Source organism: Natrix helvetica (genome assembly GCF_964273705.1).
Source record: "Natrix helvetica genome assembly, chromosome: 4".
Taxonomy (NCBI): domain Eukaryota; kingdom Metazoa; phylum Chordata; class Lepidosauria; order Squamata; family Natricidae; genus Natrix; species Natrix helvetica.
Window position 1 is genome coordinate 65,147,460 of NC_138550.1, and position 27,200 is coordinate 65,174,659.

The 27,200-nt window shown below is 42.1% G+C and overlaps 1 protein-coding gene across 5 annotated transcripts in view; it reads right to left on the bottom strand.

The window, feature by feature from the left end:
- Positions 1 to 27,200, bottom strand: part of GK (glycerol kinase) — a gene marked incomplete at its 3' end in the record, with an annotated part of 127,241 nt that overhangs the window by 36,946 nt on the left and 63,095 nt on the right. For 3 of the 5 annotated variants that reach the window (XM_081952248.1, XM_081952244.1, XM_081952247.1), the window contains exons 9-13: positions 20,317 to 20,334; positions 18,775 to 18,810; positions 15,322 to 15,389; positions 13,998 to 14,040; positions 12,685 to 12,765 (exon numbers count right to left, since the gene is read on the bottom strand). In XM_081952248.1, the coding sequence (XP_081808374.1) occupies positions 12,685 to 12,765; positions 13,998 to 14,040; positions 15,322 to 15,389; positions 18,775 to 18,810; positions 20,317 to 20,334 (246 nt within the window). The remainder of the gene's footprint in view (positions 1 to 12,684; positions 12,766 to 13,997; positions 14,041 to 15,321; positions 15,390 to 18,774; positions 18,811 to 20,316; positions 20,335 to 27,200) is intronic. The other 2 variants (XM_081952245.1, XM_081952246.1) reach the window with 1 other exon arrangement.

Sequence of the window (27,200 nt, forward strand, 5' to 3'; positions counted from 1 at the left end):
CACTGTATATCAAAAAGACAATATAATCAAAACAAATATTTGAGGACGAAGAAGGAAGAATATTGATAGTGGAAATAATGATGAATAATACAAAAATATGGATGGTGGCAATATATGCGCCAAATGACAATCAAGAATTTTATGGAAAACTCCACAAAAAGATAATAGAATAGGAATATCAAGAAATATGCATATTAGGAGACTTTAATGCCATAGTAAATAATGAGCTGGATCATAAAACTGCAAAGTTGAACAAGAAGTTAAGGAGAACACTGCCTAAAACATTCTCTACAATGATGGAAGAATTAAGCTCACAAGATGTATGGAGAAGAAGACACTTGAGAGAAAAACAAAGTTTATTTTACTGAAACAGACATACGTCGTGGTCAAGAATAGACATGATTTGGGCAACAACAGATCTAATTGTTAAAACACAAAAGATTGATATAGAAACAAGTATATGGGCAAACCACAACCCAAAAATAATGACATGGAAAGGTCAGAGAAGAAAAATGAGCTAGACATTAAATCAAAATCTATTAAATGAAAAAAAAATTCAGCAATATATGGAAAAAGAATTGAACTTAAAAAAAAAAGAATAAGAAGGAGGATACATCCTTACAGAATATGTGGGATACCAGCAAGGCATATACTAGAGGACTAGTAATGACTTATTTAGGAAAAAGAAACAAACAAAACAGACGAATACAAAAGAAGATAGAGGAGGAACACAGGAGACTGGAAATAGAACTACAAAGAAACCCACAAAATACTAAAATTAAAAATTTGATGGACCTAGAAAAACACAAACTGAATTCAATGGAAAATGAAGAAGTGGCAAATAAAGTAAAAGCCACAAGACAAAACTTCTTTGAAAATGCAAATAAACCAGGACAATGGTTGGCGTACAAAATGAAAAAAGAGAAAGAAAACAAAATCATAAATCAATTATTAGACCAAGAAGGGAATATTTGTTATCAAAAGGAGGAAAAAAATAGTAGAAAAATATTATAAGGAATTATACCAGCAAGACACAACGGCAGAAGAAAAGATAAAACAGTATTTAGAGAATGCGGAAATATCTAAGATTCCAGAAAAATTTAAAAAGGCACTAGAAGAGAGAATAACGATGGAAGTAACAGAAGCAATAAAGACAAAAAAAGGGAAAACACCAGGTCCAGATAGATTACCAGTGGAATACTACAAAACACTACAAGATGTACTAAGCAACATCACGTTAGAAGTATTTAATGAGCTGTTACTGAAAGCAAATATACCGGATTCTTGGTTGGATGCTTATATAACTCTTATCCCCCCAAAAAAAGAAACAGACTTGCAACAAAGAAAGAACTATAGACCAATTTCTTTATTAAACGTGGATTGTAAAATCTTTGCATCGATAATGGCACAAAGACTTAAAAGATTGTTAAATGAATTTATACATGCAGATCAAAATGGTTTTTTACCCAAGAGACAAATTAGAGATAATATGCGAATTATATTGAATGCATTAGAATATTATGAAGCACATCCCGGGAAACAAATGGCATTGTTATTTTTGGATGCACAGAAAGCTTTTGATAATGTAAATTGGCAATTTGTGATAAGGCAAGTGCAAATGATGTATTTTGGGGAGGGATTCATAAATATGTTAAAACCATCTATAAGGAACAACTGGCTAAAGTAATAGTAAATGGAAAGATGACAGAAAAAGTGTGAATTAAAAAGGGAACTAGACAAGGGTGTCCACTATTATTTATATTATAAATTAATAATAATAATAATAAATTTGGATTTATTAGCCGCTCCCTTTCCAAGTAGGACTCGGGGCGGCGTACAATGGAGCATAAAACAACAACACCAAACGTACATACATACACAACACACATACATACACGGAGGAGGAAACAAATTACATCAATAGACAGTTAAAAATCAGCTTTAAAATACCCCAATTGTAAAAACCCAAAAAATTAATATTTGCGGACAGTTTAAAAACAGTTTGGAGGAATGGGAAGATTACGATTGCGATTGAGCCAGGCCGGATAATTGAAAGAGGTGGGTCTTCAGCTGTACACGGAAGGAGCGGAGGTCGGAAGTAATCCTGATGTCGCGGGGGAGGTCATTCCACAGGGCTGGGCCCATCACAGAGAAGGCTCTGCTCCTGGGTGTCGCCCCCCGACACTGTTTGGCGGACGGCACCCGGAGAAGTCCCTCTCTGTGTGCGCGAATTGGTCGTAGGGATGTGTGGGGCAGGATGCGATCCTGCATATAACTAGGCCCTGTGCCATGGAGCGCTTTAAAGATCATAATCAAAACCTTGAAACGCACTCGGTAGACCACAGGCAGCCAGTGCAGCTCGCGCAGGAGAGGTGTTACAGGGGAGTATCTAGTCCTCCCCATAATCACCCGCGCGGCCGCGTTCTGGACCAACTGTAGTCTCCGAGTGCATCTCAAGGGAAGCCCCATGTAGAGAGCATTGCAGTAATCCAGGCGAGACGTCACTAGCGCATGGGTGACTGTGCGTAGGGCATCCCGGTCCAATAAGTGGCGCAATTGGCGCATCAGGCGGACCTGATGGAACGCCCCCCTTGCCACGGCTGTTACATGGTTGTCCATGGACAGCCGGGCATCCAGGAGGACGCCCAAATTGCGCACCTGTTCCATGGGGGCTAGTTGGACGCCCCCGATGGCCAGAGATGGAAGCACCTGGTTGAACCGGGAGGCCGGAAGCCACAGCCACTCCGTCTTGGAAGGGTTGAGTTTTAGTCGGTTGCCATCCATCCAGACCCGTACGGCCTCCAGACACCGGGACATCATTTCGACGGCCTCATTGGGGTGGTTCGGAGTGGAAATGTATAGCTGAGTGTCATCAGCATACAGATGATATCCCACTCCAAAACCACGGATGATCTCGCCCAACGGTTTCATATATGTGTTGAACAGGAGAGGCGAGAGCACCGATCCCTGTGGCACTCCACATGTGAGTGGCCTCCGGGTCGAACTCTGCTCCCCTGTCAACACACGTTGCGTCCGACCAGAGAGGTAGGAGCCAAACCACCGTAAAACGGTGCCCCTGACTCCCAGCCCCTCTAGCCGGTGCAACAGGATACCATGGTCGATGGTATCGAACGCCGCCGAGAGATCTAATAGGACCAGGATAGAGGAACAACCCCTATCTCTGGCCCTCCAGAGATCATCAACCAATGCGACCAAGGCCGTCTCCGTGCTGTGCCCGGGTCGGAAGCCGGACTGGCGCGGGTCTAGATAATCATTTTCCTCCAGGTGACGTGGGAACTGCTGTGCTACCACACTCTCTACAACCTTCGCTAAAAAAGGAAGGTTGGAGACTGGACGATAATTGACTAGGTCCGTTGGGTCCAGGGAAGGCTTCTTGAGCAGGGGCCTCACCACCGCCTCTTTCAAGGCGGCCGGTAGAGACCCCTCACCCAACGAGGCGTTCACCAGGCCCAGGAGCCAGTCGCGCGTAACCTCCCAGGATGCCAGTACAAGCCAGGAGGGACACGGGTCCAATAAACATGTGGTGGGTCGCAGACGTCCACGCAACCTGTCCAAATCCTCGATGGCAACCGAGTCAAACTCCTCCCAAAGCGGTCCCTCAAGACTCGCAGCGGGCGTCTCTACTGAACCACTGAAAGGGGTCCATCCCATCCGGATTTGAGCGACTTTGTCCTGTAGATAATTCCCAAACTCCTCTGCTCTGCCCTGTAGTGGGGCTTCCCGTGGTCTCTCAAACAAGAGGGAACGGGTCACCCGAAACAGGGCGGCAGGGCGGTTATCTGCAGATGCAATAAGAGCGGCGCAATGTTGACGTTTGGCCGCTCTTAATGCCACAAGGTACGTCTTCAAATAGGCTCGTGCCTGTGCTCGGTCAAATTCGGAGCGGGAGGATCTCCAACGACCCTCTAGGCGTCTCTTGTGGCATTATATTGACATTAGAAGCTTTGAACAGAAAGATAAGGCAAGTTAAAGATATAAAAGGAATGAAAGTTTAAAAAGAAGAATATAAATTGCAAGCATTTGCAGATGACTTGGTATTCATTACTGAAGATCCAATAGAAACAGGTTTAAAACTACTAGAACAAATAGAAGAGTATGGAGGAGTGGCAGGATTGAAAATTAATAAAGATAAAACAAAATTTCTAGTGAAAAACATAACAGAAAAACAGAAAAGAGAAATAATGGAGAAATTAGATATTCAAATAGTAGAAAGAGTGAAATATTTGGGAATACAGTTAACTTCGAGATGCGTAACTATTAATGAAGATAATTACTATAAATTAAGAAATCAAATTGAAATGGATATAGAGAAATGGAAAAACCTATAGCTATCACTAATGGGAAGAACAGCGCTAATTAAGATGAATATACTACCAAGAATATTATTTTTATTTCAAACAATACCGATAAAACTGGAAAAAGAGTACTTTGAAAAATAAAATAAAATAATAGGAAAATATATTTGGCAAGGAAAGAAAATGAGAATTAATATAAGAATGTTACAAGATTCAAGGATTAGAGGTGGATTTGGTGTACTGAATTGGGAATTATACTATCAAGCAGCAGCTTTAACGTGGATAAAAGAATGGATATTATTAAGAAATGCAAGGTTATTAGCCTTGGAGGAACACGATATGCAATTGGGTTGGCACGCATTTTTGTGGTATGGGAAAAATAGAATACATGGTTATTTTCAGATAAGTTGTTTTCTATGTAAGAAATGGTTTATACGCAGTTGGGAAAAAGTAAAAGAAAAGCACTATATGGAAGTACTAATGTGGCTTTCAACGATAGAAGCTTTGACACATCCGAATATTAGTAGTACGGAAAAGGTTATTAGGTACAAAGATATACTAACAGCACAGGGAGAACTAAAACAAAGGAAAGAATTAGAAGAACAAGGGATTGATATAGGATGGTTTAAACAAATGCAAATACAAGCAAGATATGAGAAAGATGTTAAAAAGTATGGTTTTAATATGGAAGATTCAGAATTAGATAGGATACTCATGGGAACGGATGAAAAAAAGATTAAAAAACTATATAGTGATTTATTTAGAATATATTTAGAAGAAGTGGTTAAAGAAACAATGATAAGATGGGCAAAAATTTTTGGATATAAAATAGAACTAGAAAAATGGCAACAACTATGGGAAAGGAACTATAAACTGACAATGGCGAGAGCATACAAAGAGAATTTATATAAAATGTTTTATAGATGGCACATGATACCGGAAAGATTAGCAAAAATGTTTAAGTATAAATCAGCTAAAATGTTGGAAATGTCACCAATTACCAGGAACACATTATCATATGTGGTGGATGTGCAGGGACGCAAAAAGCTATTGGATTAAAATACAAACATGGTTAGAGAAAATGATACATCAGCCCGTAGAGTTTAAGCTACAGGTATTCTTATTGGGTATTCTCCCAGATAAATATAGTAAAGAAGATTCATATTTGATTGTACAAATAATAACAGCAGCTAGAATTGTATTTGCACAAAATTGGAAAGCAGGCAAAATCCCATCAGAAGGGGAAGTAATAAAGAAGATATTAGATCGTGCAGAAATGAACATGTTGACATTGAGAATAAAGGACAAAGAGGAATCAGTGTACCACAGGACATGGGGGCGATTTTATGATTGGCTTGAAAAAAGATATATGTAAATAGAAAGAGAAAGGAACAAAGCATAAAACAAATAACTCAGATGACACATTATTAAACCAGGGGGAGGGGAAATAAGAATGCATGAAAATGTAAATATACAGGCGGAAAAATGATATCAATTGACAAATGTTAAATAGCAATTATAAGAATGTATATTTAAGAATGAATTTGAAAGGAAAAATAAAAAAAAACTTTTTTATGGGAAACTATTGAGATCTAATCCAAGATATGGAAAAATGGAGAGGGAACATGAAATATTCCTATAATGGGAAACTATTGAAATTTAAAGACAGAACCACAAATTGGGAGCATGTAAGGATGCATAATTATATAAAGATAACGAGAATAGCTGGGAATTGTAACCAGATCTACATCTCGGCCAAAACTAGGCTAGGGAGGGGTGAATTAAAAGCACAATGATTATATATGTATACTTTGTTCTTTTTTTTAAGGGAGGAGAATACATGTTAAAACTAAATATATATATATATTGAAAAGGAAATATCATCAACATAAAATGGAGCTTGCTTGGGAAAGCTGAAATACACCAAGTAAAGGAAATGAAGAGTGGGAAGTAGAGGAGAGAGGAAGAAGAGAGGGATAGGAGAAAGGGCAAAGGGGGAGGAGAAGGAGAGAAATGAGGAGTGGAAAGGGGAGAGAGGAGAAGGAGAGAGGAAGGGAAAGTAGAGAAGGGAAGGATGGCAGAGTAGGTAGGGAGGAGGAGGAGAGAGGGAGAAGAAAACGATGGATAAGGTACAAATATGGTGTATGGAGAGCAGAAGAGCCAATAATTTGTTTTGGGAGTTGATGGTAAGATGAATTGATGTAAACATTTAATAATACAATATGATGCTGACTATGTAATAGTATACATGTGATTATATGTTATGAAAATGAAAAAAATAAAAACTTTTTGAAAAAAAATAATTCTGCCGGGCGCCGGTTCATGATTGCACTAGGGGTTGTGCGTTGTGCTAGCAGGAATTGGTCTATTTTGGCTTGCCGGTTTCCGGGGCCCATCCTAGCTAAAGTTTCTTTTGTGAACCACACCATTCGTTCCGCTTGACCATAAGGTGCAACCAGGGCATGTTGAATTCCCTCTCTGCTAGGAATGATTCAAATTGTTTTGTAGTGAATTGTGCCCAGTTGTTGGATACCAGGACGTCTGGTAGCCCATGGATGGCGAAAACTCCCCTTAATGCCCTGATTGTTGCTTTCGTTGTTGTTGTGGTAATTAAGATTACCTCAAGCCATTTCGAGTATGCATCTACAATAATCAGAAATGTCTGTCCCTTTACCGGCCCCACAAAATCAATGTGTACTTTCGACCATGGCCCTCTGGGTTTCTCCCAGTCTCATATGGGTGCCCTTTGTAGTGCTGGTCTGGACTCCTGGCATTGAGTGCACGTTGCCACTCATGCCATTATGTCCCAGTCCATGTTTGGCCACCACATATAGCTTCTGGCCAAAGCCTTCATTTGGACAATGCCCAGATGCCCCACTTGAAATGCCTCTAATACCTGCTTTCTCAGATTGTGTGGTACAACCACTTGATCCCTCAACAATAGGCATCCCTCTTGGGCTGACAGCTCATATTGTTTGGTTATGAATGGTTTGAAGTCATCCCCCACTGGCCCCTCCGGCCACTCCCTCCACACCCAGTTCAGAACTTTCAACAGAGTTTTGCCTTTGGCCGACTGCCCTGCTATCTCCGTTGCTGTGACCGGGCTGGCTTCAAAATCCTCGATGAGCTGGATGGGTGTGGTGGGGGATGGGTCTTCAACAAAGTCTGGAAGGGGGCACTGGCTGAGGGTATCTAATGGCCAATGTCTTTGCCTGGCTGGTGTAATAATCTGTAGTTATATGCCACCAGGAAAATTGTCCATCTAGTCATTCTTGGGGACATCATAGTCAGGGTGTGGCAATCCCCGGCAATAATGCCCCAAAGTGGTTTGTGATCAGTAATGAGTTCAAAGTCCCTGCCATATAGGTACTCATAAAAATGCTTGACCCCCGCTAGAGCAGCCAGCGCCACCTTGTCCAACTGGCTGTATTTCTTTTCTGTGGCTGATAGTGTTTTAGAGTAAAATGCAATTGGGCCTCAGTTCCATTTGGCAGGTGATGGCCGAGTACAACACTGATCCCAAAAGGGGATATATCACATGTTAAGAGGAGGGGTAAAGTCTCATTATATTGTATAAGGATGCTATCCAATGACAATAAGTCTTTTACAGTGGAGAAGGCAGAGGCTTCCTTTCTTCCCCAGTTCCAACTGGCCTTCGTATCTAGAAGTCGGTGTAATGCTTCAGCAACTGTCGCCTTCTGTGGCAGAAATATACTGTAAAAGTTTAATAAGCCAAGAAAAGCCTGGAGTTCTGTTTGATTCTTGGGTGAGGGGGCTTTCTTTATAGCTTTAATCTTTTCTGGGGTTGGGTGAATGGTGTTCCATTATATTCTGAAAAAGTCCTGGAGCTGCGCTCACCCCAAATTGTAAGCAGCGGCATTTAAATGCCCCTCTGTGCATTACAATGGTCTGGGCTTCTGCTGTGGCATTGTCCACTGGCAGCTGATGAAAGGCTTGTGCTTAATCAAGCTTTGTGAATATTGTGCCTTTGCCTAGTGAATGCAACAGATGCTGGATGACTAGCACTGGGTAGGTGCTCTGTTGCAAAGCCTTATTTCTGGTACATATATTGTCCACACAGATGCAAATCGACCCGTCCCGTTTAATTCGGGTGACTATTGTGGTCTCCCACTTAGCGTGATCCACTGGCTCCAAAATTTCCTGGACAATTAGTTTTCTAATTGACTGTCTATTTTAAGCAGAAGAGAAAAGGGGACTCTCCTTGGCTTCATTCTGATGGTGGCTACATTGGGATCTAGGTTTAAAGAAATGGGTTTCCCTGTGTACTTGCCCAAAGTTCCGTCAAAGCAATCTGCAAATTCCTTCATGAGGTCCTTGGTGCTGTCGTCTTGGACTGTGTGGATGCCCCTTACTTCTAAACCCAGAGATTCGAACCGTTCCAGTCCCAGCAGACTTGGGATGTCATTATGTACGATGATCAGCTGCAATTGTCCATTGAATGTTTTAAATTCCACTTGAAAGGATCTGACTCCTAGGACAGGAACTTGTTTCCTTGAATGTCTTTTGCGGTTTCATCTGGTTCTTTTCCAGTTCCGGGACTGCCCTTTTTATATTATTCCAGGGCATAATGGTCAGGACTGACCCTGAGTCTATCTCCATATCACATTGGGACCCCTCGATTAGGACAGTGATAAGGAATTTTTTTGAGTTTTGTATGCTGGAGTGACCTATGGTTGTTTCTTTGTTGCTCACAACTCTGGTCTCCCTGCGGCTGTTTGGATTTTGAGATTTCCTAATCTGATCTGCCCTTCTGCCTGTCTTTGTCGGTATCCGGCCTACTGATTGTACATGGCTGGTTGGTTGGCCCGGCACGCTTTACCAATGTGTCTCCTTCTCTCGCATCTTTGTTAGATTGCATCCAGGAACTGGCAGCTTGCTATGGGATGGTTTTCCCTGCAGCTGGCACAAAACGAGGTTCTGTCCTGCTTCTCTGGCATCCTTGATCTGCCTTCGGCTTTATGCGATGGATTTCCTTGACTTCCTCTGTAGAATCTTCAGTCTTCAGGCAATGGTTCAATGAGAGAGGAAGTCTGGAGCCCCCATTGCTTCTCCAGGTTGAGGGAGGGGGATCCAGTGTTTATAAGATGAATATTTACCATCATGCAAGTCACTTGTTGCCTCTCTGGCAGAATCCCAGGCAGTGGTTCTCTGGGACAGGAAGTCCCAAAAGCGTCTACTGTAAAGACCACAATTGCTGGCATTATCCCCTGCAAATGTACCCCTTGCACCTCTGGCATCTTAAGTTTTCCTGAAGTGCTCTTCTAACTGTTTACAGGTTGTTAAGCGTAAAGGGGAGGAAAATCAAAGCCAGAGCAATCTAAACACCCCAGGAAAAAAAAGGGGCTACAAAGGAATCATTCCATGTAGCTCAAAGTGTTCCATGTGGACTTCAATTTTCATATCTTGATATCAAGATATACGGACGAAATGGGAACTTTGAGGATGGGGAGATAAAAAGGGGAGTTCCTTTTCAGATGAAGAAAATAATAAAATAAACTGATATTCTGCTCTCTCCTCACCCCACACCTGATCCTGCAGTTGGGCTACTGTTCCCCACCATCCCCCGGCATCTTATGTATGGACATACGACATTGGTAACAGCTGGCCATGACGGTCATAAGTGAAGGATCGCCATCAAATTGGAAAACTGTATAGGTAGTCCTCAACTTATGACTGTGTCATATAGCGACTGTTCAAAGTTGCAATGCCACTGTTGAGCATTTTCCATACTCATGACCATTGCATGGTCATGTGATTTACAGTTGGATGCATAGCAATTGACTCGCATTTATGACGGTCACAGCATCCTGGGGTCATGTGACATGATCTCCCTTTTGCAACCGTCTGAACAAGCAAAGTCACTGGGGTAGTCAGTTTCACTTAACCATCGTCTGACTGACTTAAACAATGATCCACTTAACAATGGTGGCAAAACTGGTCGTAAAGTGGGTGAAAGCTCACTGAATAGCTGTCTCGCTTTGCAAGAGATTCGGGGAAGCCAGATTCACTTAGTGACTGTGTGAATGACTTAGTGATCGTTCAAGTTACAACGGCATCAGAAAAAGGGGCTTATGACTGTTTTTCACACTTAATGACCATTGCAGCATCCCCATGGTCAGGTGAGCCAAATTTGGATGCTTGGCAACTGACTCTTACTTATGGCGATCTCAGTGTCCCGGAGTCACGCAAGCCCCTTTTGCGACCTGATCAACAAAGTCCATGGGGAAGCCGGATTCATTTAACAACCATGTGACTCACTTAAGAGCTCCAACTACTTGCTTAACAATGGTGGCAAGACCGGTTGTAAAGTGGGTGAAAGCTCACTGAACAGTCGTCTCGCTTTGAAACAGAGAGTCGGGGAAGCTAAATTCACTTAGCAACTGTGTGACTGACTTAGCTACTGTTCAAGTTACAATGGCACTGGAAAAGGGGGCTTATGACTGTTTTTCACACTTAATGACCATCGCAGCATCCCCATGGTCAGATGATCCAAATTTGGATGCTTGGCAACTGACTCTTACTTATGGTCTCAGTGTCCCAGAGTCAAATGATCTCGAAGGTACCTTGGAGGTCATCTAGTCCAAACCCTTGTCCTCGGGGTCACGTGATCACCCTTTGAGCCCTTCTGACAAGCAAAGTCAGTAGGGTAGCCGGATTCACTTAAAAATAGTGTTGCTAACTTAACAATTGCAGTGATTCCCTTAGGAACAATGGCAAGGAAGGTCGTAAAATGAGGCAAAATCCATTTAATAACTGTCCCACTTCGCAACGAAAATGTTGGGCTCAATGGCAGTCATAGGTCAAGGACTAAAAATAGTCTTGGGCTTTCCTGCTATGACATATGGTGCCATCCCAGAAATGGATTGTCTGCAAGTATCGTGGTGAACCTCTCCATCTGTCTCCCTTTTGATATCATCCCTCCCTCTCCCCCTCTGCATTCATTAAAAAAAGGAATATATTACTAGCAATGAGCTGGGGTCATTTGCATCAAGATCAAGACAAATGGAATTGCTCTTCAGAGCACTGGTGGATTTGGGCTAGATGAGGCCACTCCTGCCTACATCAGTTTGCTCCTGAAACGTATTTCACATAAGGGCGGAACGGAACGCCTAACCCTGCAATTAGCTTTAAATATGAAATCCCACTTTATTAGCGAGGAAACCATGATGCTTGAAAATAAAGCTTGTCTATGGATCAGGAGGCAGTGTCCCCCCCGTCCATCACTAAATAGTTGGCCACCCCCACCCCCTGAAAATGCTGATCACTCTGATATCTTCCAGTGGATCACAAGCAACCAACTGGGGGAGGAAGGAAGGAAGGAAGGAGGGAGAGAGGGATTGGGAGGGAGGAAAAGGGAAGAAAGAGAAAGAGGGAGAGAAAAGAGAAGAAAGAAAGAAAGAAAGAAGAAAGAAAGAAAGAAAGAAAGAAAGAAAGAAGAAAGAAAAAGAAAATAAAGATAAAGGGAGGGATGGTGAAGGAAGGAGAGAGAGAATGGGAGAGGAAGGAAGGAAGGAGAGAGGGAATGGGAGGGAGAGGAAGGAAGGAGAGAAATGGTAGGGAGGGAAAGGAAGGAACAAAGGAAGAAGAAGAAATGGGAGGAAATGAAGGAAGGAAAGAAGGAAAGGGAGAGGAATGGGAGGGAGGGGAAGGAAGATGGATGGATGGACTTCAAATCTCTCTCTCTCTCTTTCTCTATCTCTTCCCCTTCCCTTTGGATGAAGATGGTATACTTACCGCCCCTCCCCTTTCCCCGCCCTTCCCTTCCGGCACGATCAGATACAAAGGAGTAGCAGCCCTTCCCCCAAGCCCGAAGCATCAATGCTGTGATTGATCGCACAGTGGCTTATGGCTGCTGACATTGGCAGCTAGGCAATTGGTTGGTGGTTAACTGTTTCGGGTGGTGAAAAACTCAGGACAAACCCTCCTTTGGTGAATGGGCAGTGCTGAAGCTTGTGGGACAGAGGGGCTGTGGCCCATTGCCGAGGACAATGGGTGGTGGCATGTCAGCCGAGGAGAAAAGTCAGAAGAGAATCGCTAGAGGAGGAATGCTGGAGGAGGAGGAGAGACAGCCAAGGTAGGAGACAAAAGGTCCCATTCCGTTCTGGAGTGGGATGGAAATGGAGATTTTACAGTATTCTTGCCCTATAATGGGGTGGAAATGGAGATTTTGCAGTATCCTTCCCCTGTCATGCCCACCAGGCCATACCCACACCAAGCCACACACACCAAGGCACGCTATGCCCACAGAACCAATAATAAATTTTTTTGAATCCCACTTCTAAAGTAGCTGCTTGGCATCCACTGAAACTGAAAAACCAAAATGCCTGCAATGAACAATTTGACTTACTTCTAATGCATAACAGGCATCCTTGTCTCTGCCCAATTTGTAAGCCACAGTGGTTAAGAGACCGTGCTCAGAGAGTGCAGGCTGAGAAAAACAGAAAAAGAAAATATTACTTATTACTTATTCTTGCTTTATAGGAAAAGTCACTGTATAATAGTCATGTAAAATTTTAAAATTGAAGTGGAAAGTTCAAAGTATTAATTACTTACCAATAAAAATTTCATGGTGGAATAATGATAGCTAAGTACATTTTTGACATCTTAATAAACAATATTTTTTTCTGGTTATATTAATTACTTACCTAGAAATCTAATTGGTTATTTCATGTTGAAGATAGCTATTGCCAAAATACTAAAATAATTATTTTTAAATTGTCTTAAACACTGGCTAATGCAGTGATGGCTAACCTTTTTGCCATTGAATGCCAAAAGCAGGGGGAGCATGGAGGGGTCGTGTGCAGACGTGCCCACACCCATAATTCTATGCGTGCAACCCCTACACGTGTGCACGACCCCCACCCTTCCCCCGCTTTTGGTACGCGGTGGACCCATTTTTCACTCACCCCAGGCTCCAGAGGCTTTCTAGGAGCCTGAAAAGGGTGAAAATGGCCTCCCCCCCCCCGGGAGGCACTCCAGAGGCTCTGAAGCCTCCGGAGGGCGAAAAACAGCCCTACACGCAAATTGAAAATCCGTTCCCGAACTTCCGGTTTGTGCATTGAGATGCAGGGAAGCCTCCGGAAGCCTCTGGATGGTGAAAAACGACCCAATGCACAAACCAGAAGTTCGGGAATGGACTTCTGGGTTGCCTGTAGGGCCTTTTTTCGCCATCCGGAGGCTTCACGACACTTTCCTGAAGCCTCCAAAAGGAGAAAAATGGCCCAACGTGCAAAACAGCAGAAAATGAAGACCAAAGTCAGTTGACCAACATGCACTTGCGCACTGAAGCTGACAGGGCAATGCCTCGCTTGCCCTAACAAATGGCTCCGTGTGCCACCCGTGGCACGTATGCCATAGGTTCACCATCACGGGGCTATGTATTAGTGTTCTAATATGGGTATCTCTTTAAGGGTTTCATACTAATCAATTTCTCAAAAATATTATGAAGCCTGAACCAGGAGCCCTATTACAATATGATTCCAACTTGCCTTTTGAGAGATGAATGGCTACATGAATTTAAAATTATTTAAAAATTATATAGAAGACATTAAAGACAAAGGAAACATACTGAACTATTTTTAAAAAAATATACAATTAAGTATTGTGCACTAAGGTCCATTTATTTGAAAAACAGCAAATTGTTTCACTCATAACACCAACCTTATGGCCTGTATTGCAGAGTAAGAAGCAGCCTGTTCCATAACTACAGTGGAAAAAAAACAAGTTACTGAAGTACATCTGAAAAACAGAATGTAATTCTTCAGCTAAATCGCTGAACTTGCAGCAGATACATATAAAAAAAACTTGGAATAAAAAAAATCACTCTAAAGCTATTCATGAATAGCAACAATCTAAATGTCCACATTTTCTATTCCTATACTCCCTATACAGTGTGTGCACAATTATTAGGCAAGTGAATATTTTGACCGTATCATTTTTATGCATACTTTCCACCTCCAAGCTGTATAAATTAGAATGCTTAGTGACTATAAGCATATCAGATGATGCATATTTGTATAACAAGGGAGGGTGAGGCTAAGCAGATCAAACCTCTATGTCCAAGTATGCATAATTATTAGGCAGCTTCTTTTCCTCAAACAAAATGGAGATTTAACTGAACTCTGAAAAGTCAAAAATTATAAAAAGTCTTTTAGAGGGATGTAGTACTCTTGAAATTGCTAAGATATTGGGGCATGATCACAGAACCATCAAACGTTTTGCTGCAAATTGTCAACAGGGTCACAAGAAACGTGTTGAGCAAAAAAAAAAGATGCCTATTAACTGCCAAAGATTTGAGAAGAATCAAATGTGAGGCTACCAAGAACTCTTTATCCTCCAGTGCTATCACATTCCAGAACTGCAATCTACCTGGAGTGCCCAGAAGTACAAGATGTTCAGTGCTCAGAGACATGGTCAAGGTAAGGAAGATCACCACTGAACAAGACACATAACTTGAAATGGCAAGACTGGGCCAAGAAATATCTGAAGACAGATTTTTCAAAGGTTTTATGGACTGATGAGAGTGACTCTTGACGGACCAGATAGATGGGCCCGTGGCTGGATCAGTAATGGCTACAGAGCTCCACTTTTCCTGGGAAAGTCAAAAACCTCACTTTTACTTTCTTAAATGTTCAGGTTTGAGGTTTATTAACATTTTGGATTGACAGAGAGCACTGTAGTTGTTTAATAATAAAATTAATCCTCCAAAATACAATTTGCCTAATAATTGTGCACACAGTGTTGCTTTGGTTGTTAAAAGATAGATGTCCAATTTTTACATGTCCAATAAATGGATCAGCACTTTTATTCCTATTGATATTTTATTAAAATCCAAAATTTTGTTCACCTGAAATTAACCCAACAGAAAAAAATAGCTTTATCTGCACATCTCTAAGAGATACTAGATTGTTTTAAATCAACTAAAATTGTATTGATTTTCCTTCCTGTAATAAGTCTATAATATAATATTTCATGTTAATCTTACGTATTCTTTGCTTGGCCATCCTTGAAGCACATTTGTCCTACTAGTGCAGCAGACTGATCACCTAAACACTGGAAAAACAAATAATTCCATAATATTTAACAAAAATGTTTATGCATTTATTTACTTAAGTCATCAAATTAGATTCTTTTTAGAGGAATAATTTTGGCTGATTTTCTTTATATATACAGTCAAGAAATATTTGGAACTTTTTCAAGAGGCAACTGGACTTCCTGGTTTTTCTTTGAAGATGTTTCGCTTCTCATCCAAGAAGCTTCTTCAACTCTGACTAGATGGTGGGGAATGGAAGGATTTATACTCCTTGCAGACAGATGGTCATTTGCATTCTTTTAGCAAATCGTTAAGGCCACCTGGAGGTTTATTTGTGTCATCAGCATCACCTGAGTGGTGCAAATGGGTGTGGAGCCTTCTTGGAACTGTTGTAAGAACTGTGTTGTAGACTGGACACAGATTATGTCATATCCCTCCCACTCTGTTGAGAGAGGGCTGTTCAATTTTGACCCCTCTTTTCAAACAAGTGGACCTGGGAGGTGAAATGCCTTCAAAGAAAAACTAGAAAGTCCAGTTGCCTCTTGAAAAAGCACCTTTGGGACAACCATGACCTGGATAGCTAAGAATCTCCATAGACAAACGTTTAGAATGTTATATTTTGTCACCTTGCAAACATAATTGTTTAGTGGACACCAATTTATATGACAAGATTTTGTGATATCCCTGTGTGTTATATATCCTTGTGTGTGATATATGTATGTATGTATGTATGTATGTATGTATGTATGTATGTATGTATATATGTGTGCATATACATACATACACTCACACACACACACAAACATATATTCGTAGATTTTCATGGGTACAGGTATGCAAGTCTTGGCGTATTCAGGTCTTTTCCCGTGTAAGATTGAGAGTATCTTGGCAACGTTGCGCCAAGGTCCCATGCGCCATCTTCAGGCTGGTCCCTGCGGCTTCGTGCTTGTGTGCTTTGCTCACACAAGTACGAAATGTTGCCAAGACAATCTCAATCTTACACGGAAAAAGACCCGAATAGAACAAAATCAGTGTGTGTGTGTGTGTATACTTGGGCTTATTATCATGGAGGGCTTATTGATTTGGGGTTGCTGGGCAGCTGCTCCCTTGCGAGCGGACTCCCGAAGAGCTGGGCACAGCCTCAGGGGCAAAGCAGCCATGAGGTAACCACGCTCACGAGCAGCCACCCAGCAAATCCCCTCTTCAGCCGGGCAGAGAGCATTCACTGACCTAGGGGATATCACTAAGGCGCCAAGCCATGTGGCGCTCTGCCCGCCCCCCAGCTCCCGCGACTTGGCACATTCGTGATACCTCCTAGGTCAGTACATGGAGCTCTGGCTGGCTGGAGAGAGGGGTTGCGCAAGCGCCTGTTCTGCCCCCAGCCTCACCAAGCCCTTGTGCAGCTCTCCCAGGGCACCACCGCTGGCCACCACCGACACACTCCGAGCATAACTTCCAAACTCTAAAACTCCGCTGCCGAGTCTTCCAGCAACGGCCACTCTAGGAGTGCTCTCTATGGTGGGCTGGCTGCTGGAAGACTCTCTGTCCGGAAGACTCTCTGTCCAGCAGCCAGCCCACCATAGAGAGCACTCCTAGAACGGCCGATGCTGGAAGACTTGGCAGTGGAGTTTTGGAGTTTGGAAGTTATGCTCAGAGTGTGGCGGCGATGGCCAGTGGCGGTGCCCTGGGAGAGCTGAGCAAGGGCTTGGTGAGGCAGGGGACGGAACAGGGACAACATGTTAATACAACATGAATAAACATGATGATACCTCCCACCTACCAAACATCTGGAAACCAGCCCTGGTAAACAAACAAGTCCCACCCACCACCCAGGCTGCTCCAACACAAAACAACAATGGACCCACAGCCAGCACCAATAAGCACCAATCTACCAATCATGATACAGCCACACACCCAATCAATCCACTTACTGAAACAAAGCCAGCACTCCACCCCCCAAGTTTTATAGAAAGACGGCAGCTCCGGCCACACTTTAAGCCAAAAACACCAGCCTGAGGATGGTGAGTGAGACCTCGCCGAAACATTGCCAAGACAATCTCAATCATACATGGGAAAAGACCCGAATACAACAAGACCACCATATATACCGTGTTTCCCTGAAATTACATGTCCTGATAATAAGGCCATGCCATATTTTTCCTGTGGGCAAAAATATACGCCCTCCCCCAATAATAAGCCCCCTGGACAAACCCCCTCCAGCCAGGCAGAGTGCCACTCACCAACCTAGCTATATCCTGAAGGCGCAAAGTCGCAGGAGCCGGGGGGGCAAAGGCGTTCACATTGCTTGACGCATTTGGGATACCGCTAGGTTGGTGAGTAGTGCTGTGCCCAGCTGGAGTGGGAGGTTGCCGGGCAGCTGCTCTCACGAGCAGCCACCCAGCAACGCCCCTTTCCAGCCGGGCAGAGCGCCACTCACCCACCCAGTAATATCCCAAAGGCGCTAAGCCGCGTGGCACTCTGCCTGGCTGGAAAGAGAGGTTGCGCAAGCACTTGTTTTGCCTCCAGCTCGCATGCCTCCCAGCCTCACCATGCCCAGCTCTCCCTGTAGAGCTAGGCCAGGGTGCCGCCCCGCTACCGCCATGCTCCGAGCATAACCGGCTTCCAAACTCCGGAGATCCGCTGCCGAGTCTTCCGGCAGCAGCCATTCTGGGATTATGCTCTTACGATTGTGGGCTGGTTGTTGGAAGACTCTGGTGGGACAGAGAGTCTTCCCGCAGCCAGCCAACCATAGAGCGTAATCCCAGAGCGGCTGCTGCTGGAAGACTCGGCAGCGGATCTCCGGAGTTTGGAAGCCGATTATGCTCAGAGCCCTGGCCCAGCTCTACAGGGAGAGCTGGGCATGGTGAGGCTGGGAGGCACGCGAGCTGGAGGCAGAACAAGTGCTCGCGCAACTCTCTTTCCAGCCAGGCAAAATGCCACGCGCCTTAGCGCCTTTGGGATATTACTGGGTCGGTGAGTGACACTCTGTCTGGCTAGAAAGGGGTGTTACCGGGTGGCTGCTCATGAGCATCGTCACCTCATGGTGAAATGTAAATGTAAAGGCAAGATAAAATAGATTAAAATGGTGTAACTGTTAAATATGATGACACAAAGACTGTACCCAGATGACACACTGTAAGTTTAATGATGTAAGTGGTTATGGAAAAAATAAACAAAACTTTTCAAAAAAAAAAGGCGGGCCATAACCTACGTGTACCAGAGCAAACCTCACTCGAGTAGATGGCGACACACTGCTCCTAATAAATCATTGGATTCCTTTGAAACTTAGCTTGAAACTCATGAATTAATTAGTGTATGTTGGAACCTTGACATAGATATGGTTAAAGATTCTAATACTTGGCAAAAATTATATTAAAATATCATAGCTTTATTTATGAAACTCACCCCAGAAATTGGCACACCAGTCAAAGCTCCAGAACTCTGCCAAAAAAGCCATTTTAAAAAGAAAAATTATGCAGCTGTTTTCAATTAATTTACAAAAAAGGAAAATAATGTTCAATTAGAATATGATTGCTTATAGCTCAGAAGCAAATTAAAATAAAACATGTAAAATTGTTAGCAGAAATGCAAATAAAAATAATAGTGGGAACAGAGAAAATTGTCATCTGTCAAAATAAAAGGCATATTTAGTTCTCCACTGCACTGTAGATGTCCTGAGAATCCCACATATGTGGCACAACAATGAGGGACACATCTCTCTTCCTTCAAATGCTGCTGAAGTATAATTCCCTGTAGCTTCATTAAGCATGATAAACAACCTGGAATGGTGGGGGGAAACTTAATCCCGATCTTAGTCCTTGCTTAATGATTGGTCACTTAATGATAATTCAAATTGACAGCTTGGGAAATAATGCTTTTGCACACCCATGGGTGTTTGGCAAATTATTAGCACTTGCAACCAGTTGCCAAGCACCCCACAATCATGTGATCATCAACTGTAATCTTCTCTGCTATGTTTCCTAGAAAGTCAATGGGGAAACCAGCAGGGAATGTTGCAAGTGAAGGTATCTTCAGAATTCAGCTCCCTTCCTCAGCCTGCCAAAAGATTTCCCCTGTGTGCAGGGAGGAAAGAGAAAACCATCTGGAGCTGCAGAAATGGATCTAAAATCCTGAACATCACCAGTAAAGGCAAAGTTTGGTTTCGGGGGGGTGGGGGGGGGCGTGAAACTATTCTCATTCTTACACTACTCCTAGAAATGAAAACAGTTTCAGATTACATCATGATAAAATATTTTTGCCAATAAATCTTATCTCAAGATACTGGAAATCCACAAATGGCATCTAGGAAGCAGCCTGGAGCCTACCTAACTGAAAAGCAGACATCATTTGAGTTCAAGTAATCCTTGAGGCTACAATAAAAAAAGGTAAATACCATGCTTCACAAATAGAGATTAGTGCCTATTATTATACAGAAGTGGAAGACTAGGAAGTCTTATATTCAATGGTCATGCTCTGAAACTATTATCCAAGAGTTCAGAGAGTAATACTATTATGTTCTTGAAAACAGGCAAAAGTATGGACATTTAGCAAATAGATACATCACTGAGACAAAAATAGCTTTTCTTTTCAAATATTATATGTGCACATGCACTCTCAACAGCAGTGATCAACTTAGTGAGCCATGCATAAAATATAGCCAGTGCATTTCCATTCGGGGATATCTTTATTTTTTAAGCTACCACTGATTTTTTTTAAAGAACTTTCTCTGCTCTAATACATTTTTAGCCAGAAATTATATAATTGCTAGTCTCATTTTTTTAATCTTTTAAACTGGTGCAAAGTGATCAACTGAACTTCAATTGTAATTAAACTTTGAGAAGGAGATTTCATTACAACAAAGAGGGATTTTCCCTGAAGAAATGCACTGTATCTAAGCAAGATGAATGAAGATGTAAACTGACTGTATTCTAACAAAATCCTACTCACCAGGGTAGGAGAGATTTTCTATTGCCAGCAAAATAGGTAGTGAGAAAGAGGAAGAGACATAAACAAGTTTGTAATTTTAAAACCTGCTATTTTAATTACCATTAACTGTACGATGCTGCTGAACAGATGATAGTTGAAGCACCCCTCAGGGGTGGGTTTCAGCCAGTACAGACCGGTATACCCGTTGGTTGGTGAAATTTAGCTTGCCTTAATGTTACCCGTTCTTCCGGAGGCCCCGACAAGCCCACGTGGCGTGCGCTGCCGTCTTCTTTTTGATAGCCGCCTCGTTTCCAATGAAGGTGGTGGGGAATCCATGCAGAGGGAGGAAATTGCATAGATTCCCCACCCCCTTCATTGGAAACGAGGTGGCTGTCAGAGGAGAGAGCAGCGCAGGCCCGTGGGCTTGTCCAACAAATCCTCACCTCCTGTTCCTTCTTCTGCTGTTTGAAGAAGCCATTTGGGATGCGTTCCCTTGTCTTTGACAGCTGCCTTGTTTCCAATTGGGGGGGATCCATGGAGAGGGAGGAAAAAGATGGATTTCTTTTCCCCCACCCCCAATTGGAAACAAGGTGGCTGTCAAAGACAAGGGAGTGCGTCCCGCATGGCTTCTTCAAACAGCAGAAGAAGGAACAGGAGGGGAGTTCCATGTGGAGTTTTTCCAACAGTCAAACTCCCCTCCTGTTCCTTCTTCGCCTGTTTGAAGAAGCCACATGGGGCACGTTCCCTTGTCTTTCACAGCCGCCTCATTTCCAATTTGGGGGGGATCTATGGAGAGGGAGGAAAAAGATGGATTGGAAACAAGGCGATTCCAGCAGCTGCGTTTTGCCTTGAAACTTGCTGTCCCGGCAATCCAAAGGGGACATTCCCCCAGCAGCGTCTCAGGCGTTCCCACCCTTAGCCGGGAGGGAGTAAAGATGGCTGGGTGCAGTTTGGCTTCTTGCAGCTCCCATCATATCATCAGGGGCCCTCGCACGCCTGCTCACTCACGTGGTCTGCGTGAATGGGAAATGTAGTAGGGCAGGGGAGGCTGGAGCGGGAGGTTCTTGCGCAGCAAGAGAGAAAGTTGCCTGAGAGACTTACCGCTGAGAGAATGTCCCCTTCATGTTCCCAGGACAGCAAGTTTCAAGGCAAAATGCAGCTGCTGAAATCGGTGCACCTGCAACTTAATGCTCTCTGAGAAGCCTGCATTACTGGGGAGGAGCAGCAGCAGCAGCAACAGTGGGTGCCACTGCCACTCCCGGTGTCCAGCGTCCTACTCAGGAGGCTCGTGGCCATTTGCGCTTCTCTCAGGAGGGGACCGCTGGCAGAGCCTCCAGGTGGAAGGTGAGTGAAGGGTGCAGTGGCGGGAGAGGCTTGCCATCCCTGAAGCCAGCTCTCGAGGAAGGAAGCAGAGATGGGGCCCGTGGCTCGCTTCCCTACCTCCTTCCTCTGAGAGCTGCAGGCAGCAGGGAAAATGAGGCTTCTTTGCCAGCCTCCCAGCTGGCAAAACAGAAATTTTCACCAACTGGAAGGTATGTGTGTGTGAGAGGGGTGGGGGCAAGAGCGAGAGAGAGAGAAAGAAAGAAAAAGAGTAAGAGAAAGAACAGAAGGAAGAGGAAGAGAAATTAAGAAAGAAAGAAAGAAAGAAAGAAGGTGGGGGAGAGTGATACAAGAAAGAAAGGAGGAAGGAAGAAAGAAAGAAAGGAAGGAAAGAAAGAAAGAAAAAGAACTTATGATCACAATTGAGCTCAAAAGTTTGGTTGCTAAGCAAGAAAATTGTTAAATGAGTTTCACCACATTTTACAAGTTGGCCACTCACACCTGGTCACATGATCACCAAGCCACACCCACAAAATAGGCCACACCTACAGAATAGGTTTTTAAAAACATTTGAAGCCCACTACTGATCCTGATAGTCACGTGATCAAAATTTGATTGCTTGGCAGCCCACCTTTATTTATGACAGCAATGAGCCCTTCAATTGCTGATCTTCCCAACAATTTCTGAGTTTGGCTACGTTGCACTCTGCCACTACTGTCTACCCCTTCTGTACCCAGCTGAACTTCACTGTGTCTTCCTGCTTCTCTGCTTCTCTGCCTGCTAATGAGGCACACCTGCAGTGGTGGCAGCAGGGGTAGGTAGCAGCAGTGGAGATGTGATACAGATGGGGGAGCTGAGTAAGATTCTTAAGTGCTGAAAGACAGCTGACAGTTTTTGATAAGCAGAAGAGTGAAAGGTGCTTTTTAAAAGGCAACTGGGCTTTGTTTTTCCTTGAAGACATTTCGCTTCTTATCTGTCAAGGAAAGTCCAGTTGCCTTTTGAAAAAGCACCTTTGGGACAACCATGACCTAGATGACTGAGAATCTCCATAGACAGAAAAGTGAGATCTTCACCTAATGCCCACAACTGGGACTACTAGAATTTATGTCACAAAGTGATACAGCCACATGTTATTTTACCTAAAAACTCTTTTGTTTAGTTATGGAAATTCCAATCACACTTAGGATTGTTAAGCAAAGACTCCTGTATTATTTTAAAAATACATTTAAGTAAGATTTTTTTAAATGCTAGGGATCCTATTTGATTAGAATAGATGAATATGTGTTGTGTGTGTATGCATAACATTTTAAATATTAAGAACTTCATTTGATATTTGTAAAGACACTAAAGACAGAATAGATGGACCTGGGGTAAGGTTTTAGAGGAAGTTATTTTACTTTAAAGAAAAACCTATAATTTTTTTTTCCTTACGCTATAATATTCATGTATCTCTCTACTATAAAATACTGAAAACCTGACTCTCAGTTTTCAGCAGTTATATCACAAGAGTATGGTCATAGTACAGGGACTATGTTGTTTTTCCAATTCCTACAACTCTATGAATAAGATGTGCATTCAATAATTCCTCCTGTAACCAAATATTAAGTTTTGGATGTTTTAATATGAACGTTTTAGCTACTTTGTACAGAAATTTGTATTAAAGGGATTTTTTAAAAAGTATCTGCTGTTCCTTTAGAAGCTGAAAACATTATCAAGCAATCACTACTTTTGCTCAGCATTTCAGTTTTGCACAATTATTTTTGCCATCTTTCCCCAAACTCCTTGCAATGAAATATATGAGATAAGAATGGCTTAAACATTACTTAAGTCACTGACTATTTACCCAAACTCTTTACACATAGCAATTTGAATGCTTTAAATGGTTAAAAATAACTGTCAAAGAAATAGGCAAATGTCCAACATTTGCATATTAATTTAGCCAAGAAGCTGTACACAACAAAAATAAAAGTTAAAATTAATCTTTAAGTAAAGCAAACATTGTTTAATCAAATAAATGTATTAGTTTATTGTTATTTCACTTTAAATGTAAGTTCAAAAATAAGAACCCATGACATGTAAGTTTTAAATAGCTGTAATGATTCATAAAAGAAGATCATGCTACTAGAAACATCTCAACTCTTGGAACTTCCAGATTCATTTGACAAAATAGATTTTCATTGTGTCATATACTTTTCTGGATTTAAATAGTGACACACTATTAATTCATATAATATGAGGGTTTCACATTTACACTGAGATTTTAGCGGTGATATATCAAATATTAGAACTGAAAACCTTATACCTAGGCAACTCACACAATCCTTACTGTGTTTATCTCTGTGTGTGTGTGTGTGTGTGTGTATTTATTTTCGTAGATTTTCACGGGTGTAGGTATGCTGGTTTTGTTGTATTCAGGTCCTTTCTCAATCTTACACGGGAAGACCCGAATACCTTATTATAAATAAATAAATAAATAAATAAATAAATAAATAAATAAATAAATAAATAAATAAATAAATAAATAAATAAGTGTGTGTGTGTGTGTGTGTGTGTGTGTGTGTGTTACAACCCCTGGTATGCCCAAATATGGGAGGGAGCTCACTACTCCCCCTTTCTGTCCTTTCGGCTCATTACAGAGGACCATCCAGGCAGAAAACCATATTTTTATTTTTAATGTTGCCTTTTTATATTTGTGTTGTATTTGTGCTGATAAATAAATAAAGGGAGACTAGTATAGATCTATTTCAAGCTATTTAGCTCTCATCAGCTAGCCATACCCTTACTGGGAATCGAACCAGGGCTGTATTGCATATTAGATGGTCCTCTGTAATGAGCTGAAAGGACAGAAAGGGGGAGTAGTGAACTCCCTCCCATATTTGGGCATACCAGGGGTTGTAACACAAATGCATACCTATTTCCCTAGCCTAGCTGATAAGGAAGAGAGCCTGTGGCTTAGTGGCAATTACACCGGCCTAATATGCAATACAGCCCTGGTTCGATTCCCAGTAAGGGTATGGCTAGCTGATGAGAGCTAAATAGCTTGAAATAGATCTATACTAGTCTCCCTTTATTTATTTATCAGCACAAATACAACACAAATATAAAAAAGGCAACATTAAAAATAAAAATATGGTTTTCTGCCTGGATGGTCCTCTGTAATGAGCCGAAAGGACAGAAAAGGGGAGTAGTGAGCTCCCTCCCATATTTGGGCATACCAGGGGTTGTAACACAAATACATACCTATTTCCCTGGCCTAGCTGATAAGGAAGAGAGCCTGTGGCTTAGTGGCAATTACACCGGCCTAATATGCAATACAGCCCTGGTTCGATTCCCAGTAAGGATATGGCTAGCTGATGAGAGCTAAATAGCTTGAAATAGATCTATACTAGTCTCCCTTTATTTATTTATTTATTTTTGTTAAAATTTGTATTGGTTTTAAAAAATTTTACAAAGGAAAAAGGGTAAAAGGTTATGGACCAATTTGACAGCTACATCGTGCGGGGGGGGGGGAGAAGCCCCCCCGGGCCTCGCAACTTTTACAAAAATGAAAAATAGAAAACTATGAACATTTACATAGATATTAGCAGTTTTAAGTTTAACACCAAATCATCAGTATGTTTCAATCATTTTACTTTTGTCACTTCCTTAAAAATACATTGTAACAACATTTGGAATAGTGTTTCAATTCACTTTTGTGATCTGAGTCTTCTTGTTGTCTCCTCTCCCCCCCCCCCCCGTCCACTGGGAGAGCCTCAGCTCCTCCCTGCTTTATATCTTTTGTAGGATCCCCCACATCACCTAATAGAGCAGTATGTTTTTTCATGAAAGCCTCTGCTTCCGCAACTGTGTTAATTCTAATTCTGCTGCACTCCCAAAAAATCAACATGCCTTCTGGTAACAGCCACCTGAACCAGATCCCATTATTATATAGTTTTTTTTGCTAAGAAGGTATATTTCCTTCTCTTATCTCTTACTTTCTTTGGGATCTGCTTAAGAATGGCTATTTCTTTATCCTTATATTTTAATGGTCCTCCCCTTTGAGCTCCTAGAACCTCATCTCTTGTGGTTTTTCTAAGAAATTTAACATGAACTTCCCTTGGGATATTATGTGTTCTTGCATAGGCTGAGTTAATCCTATAAATCAAGTCAATATCCCACCCAAGCTGTTGTTTATCTCGGTTAATATATTCTGCTAATATTGTGGTCATAATCTCTTTAAGATCTTCGTTCTCAACTTCTGGTAAATTTTGAAACCTAAGAAAAAAAAGACATCCTTTCAAATTCCGTTTTTATCATATGATTCTCAAATTCTATATTCCCCCTTTGGATTGCCTCCAGGCCGCTCCTCATCCCAACCGCACCCTCCTCCAATACACCTATCCGTTGCTCGTTCTGTGTAGTTTTTTGTTGTGTCTCTCTGAGCTGATCATTTAAATCCTGCAGCTGTTTTTTCATTTCATCCTGTCCCTTTAAGAGGGCCTGAATCATCTGCTGAGTAGAGAAATCCTTTGAACTCTCTTCAGGGGCTTTAGGTTGTAGAAAAGACCCCAACTGTGACTGGTGGGCAATGGGGCTGGACGTAGAAGATGTTGGGGCTGATAAGGCCTTTCCAGGTGGTAATTTTTTTGGACCCATCATGAAGCTCGGAGATAGTTATTGTTTTATACAGGGAATGGTGTCCGTAGGAAAGCACAGCCGGTAGAGGCTACCAAACAGGCAAGTCCAAAGGAGAATAAGTTGTTTAATTCAAGACCAAAACAGATGGGTGGATCAAAAACATTCCAAATCCAGGGAAAAAGTTTGTTTGAAGAGGCTCCTGGAGATCTCTGGGGTGGAAATTAAATCAAGGCAAACAAAGTCTTTCAAGGGAGGAGTCTCATGCTCACAGACAAAGAAGAAAGAGGAAGTGAGCCATCTTGGCTCAGCCAGCCCCGGTGGTCAGGAAACAGCAAAATCAGAATTCCCATAGATAGCTTAGAGAAGAATCAGTTCAACCAATTTGTGCTGATAAATAAATAAAGGGAGACCAGTATAGATCCATTTCAAGCTATTTAGCTCTCATCAGCTAGCCATACCCTTACTGGGATTTGAACCTGGGCTGTATTACATATTAGGCAGGAGTCTATATTTGGGCATACCAGGGGTTGTAACACAAATACATACATACATACATACATACATACATACATACATACATACATACATACATACATACATATCCTTTGGAATTGATTTAAGTAAACAACAATAGCACACCTAAATCTTCATTATCTTTTTTAAAGAATACATATATACAATTCATAGAAAGCAGTAACTTCATAAGACAAAAAATACTTTCATAAGACAAAAAAGCAAAAACTTTAAGACCTCTAAACTTATTTTTAACGATTTTTACAATAATAATAATGTACTGAACTTGTATGCCACCCAACTCTCAATGACTCTGGAAGGCTCACAACATGGCTTTGATGTATTATTGTTTGTGTAGAGATCTTGTCTGTGTAGTATGTAAGATTATTTCAGTCTGGGCTATCTGATTGATTTAATGTTTTTATTTCTTTTTATGGTTTGTCCAGTTTTGTATT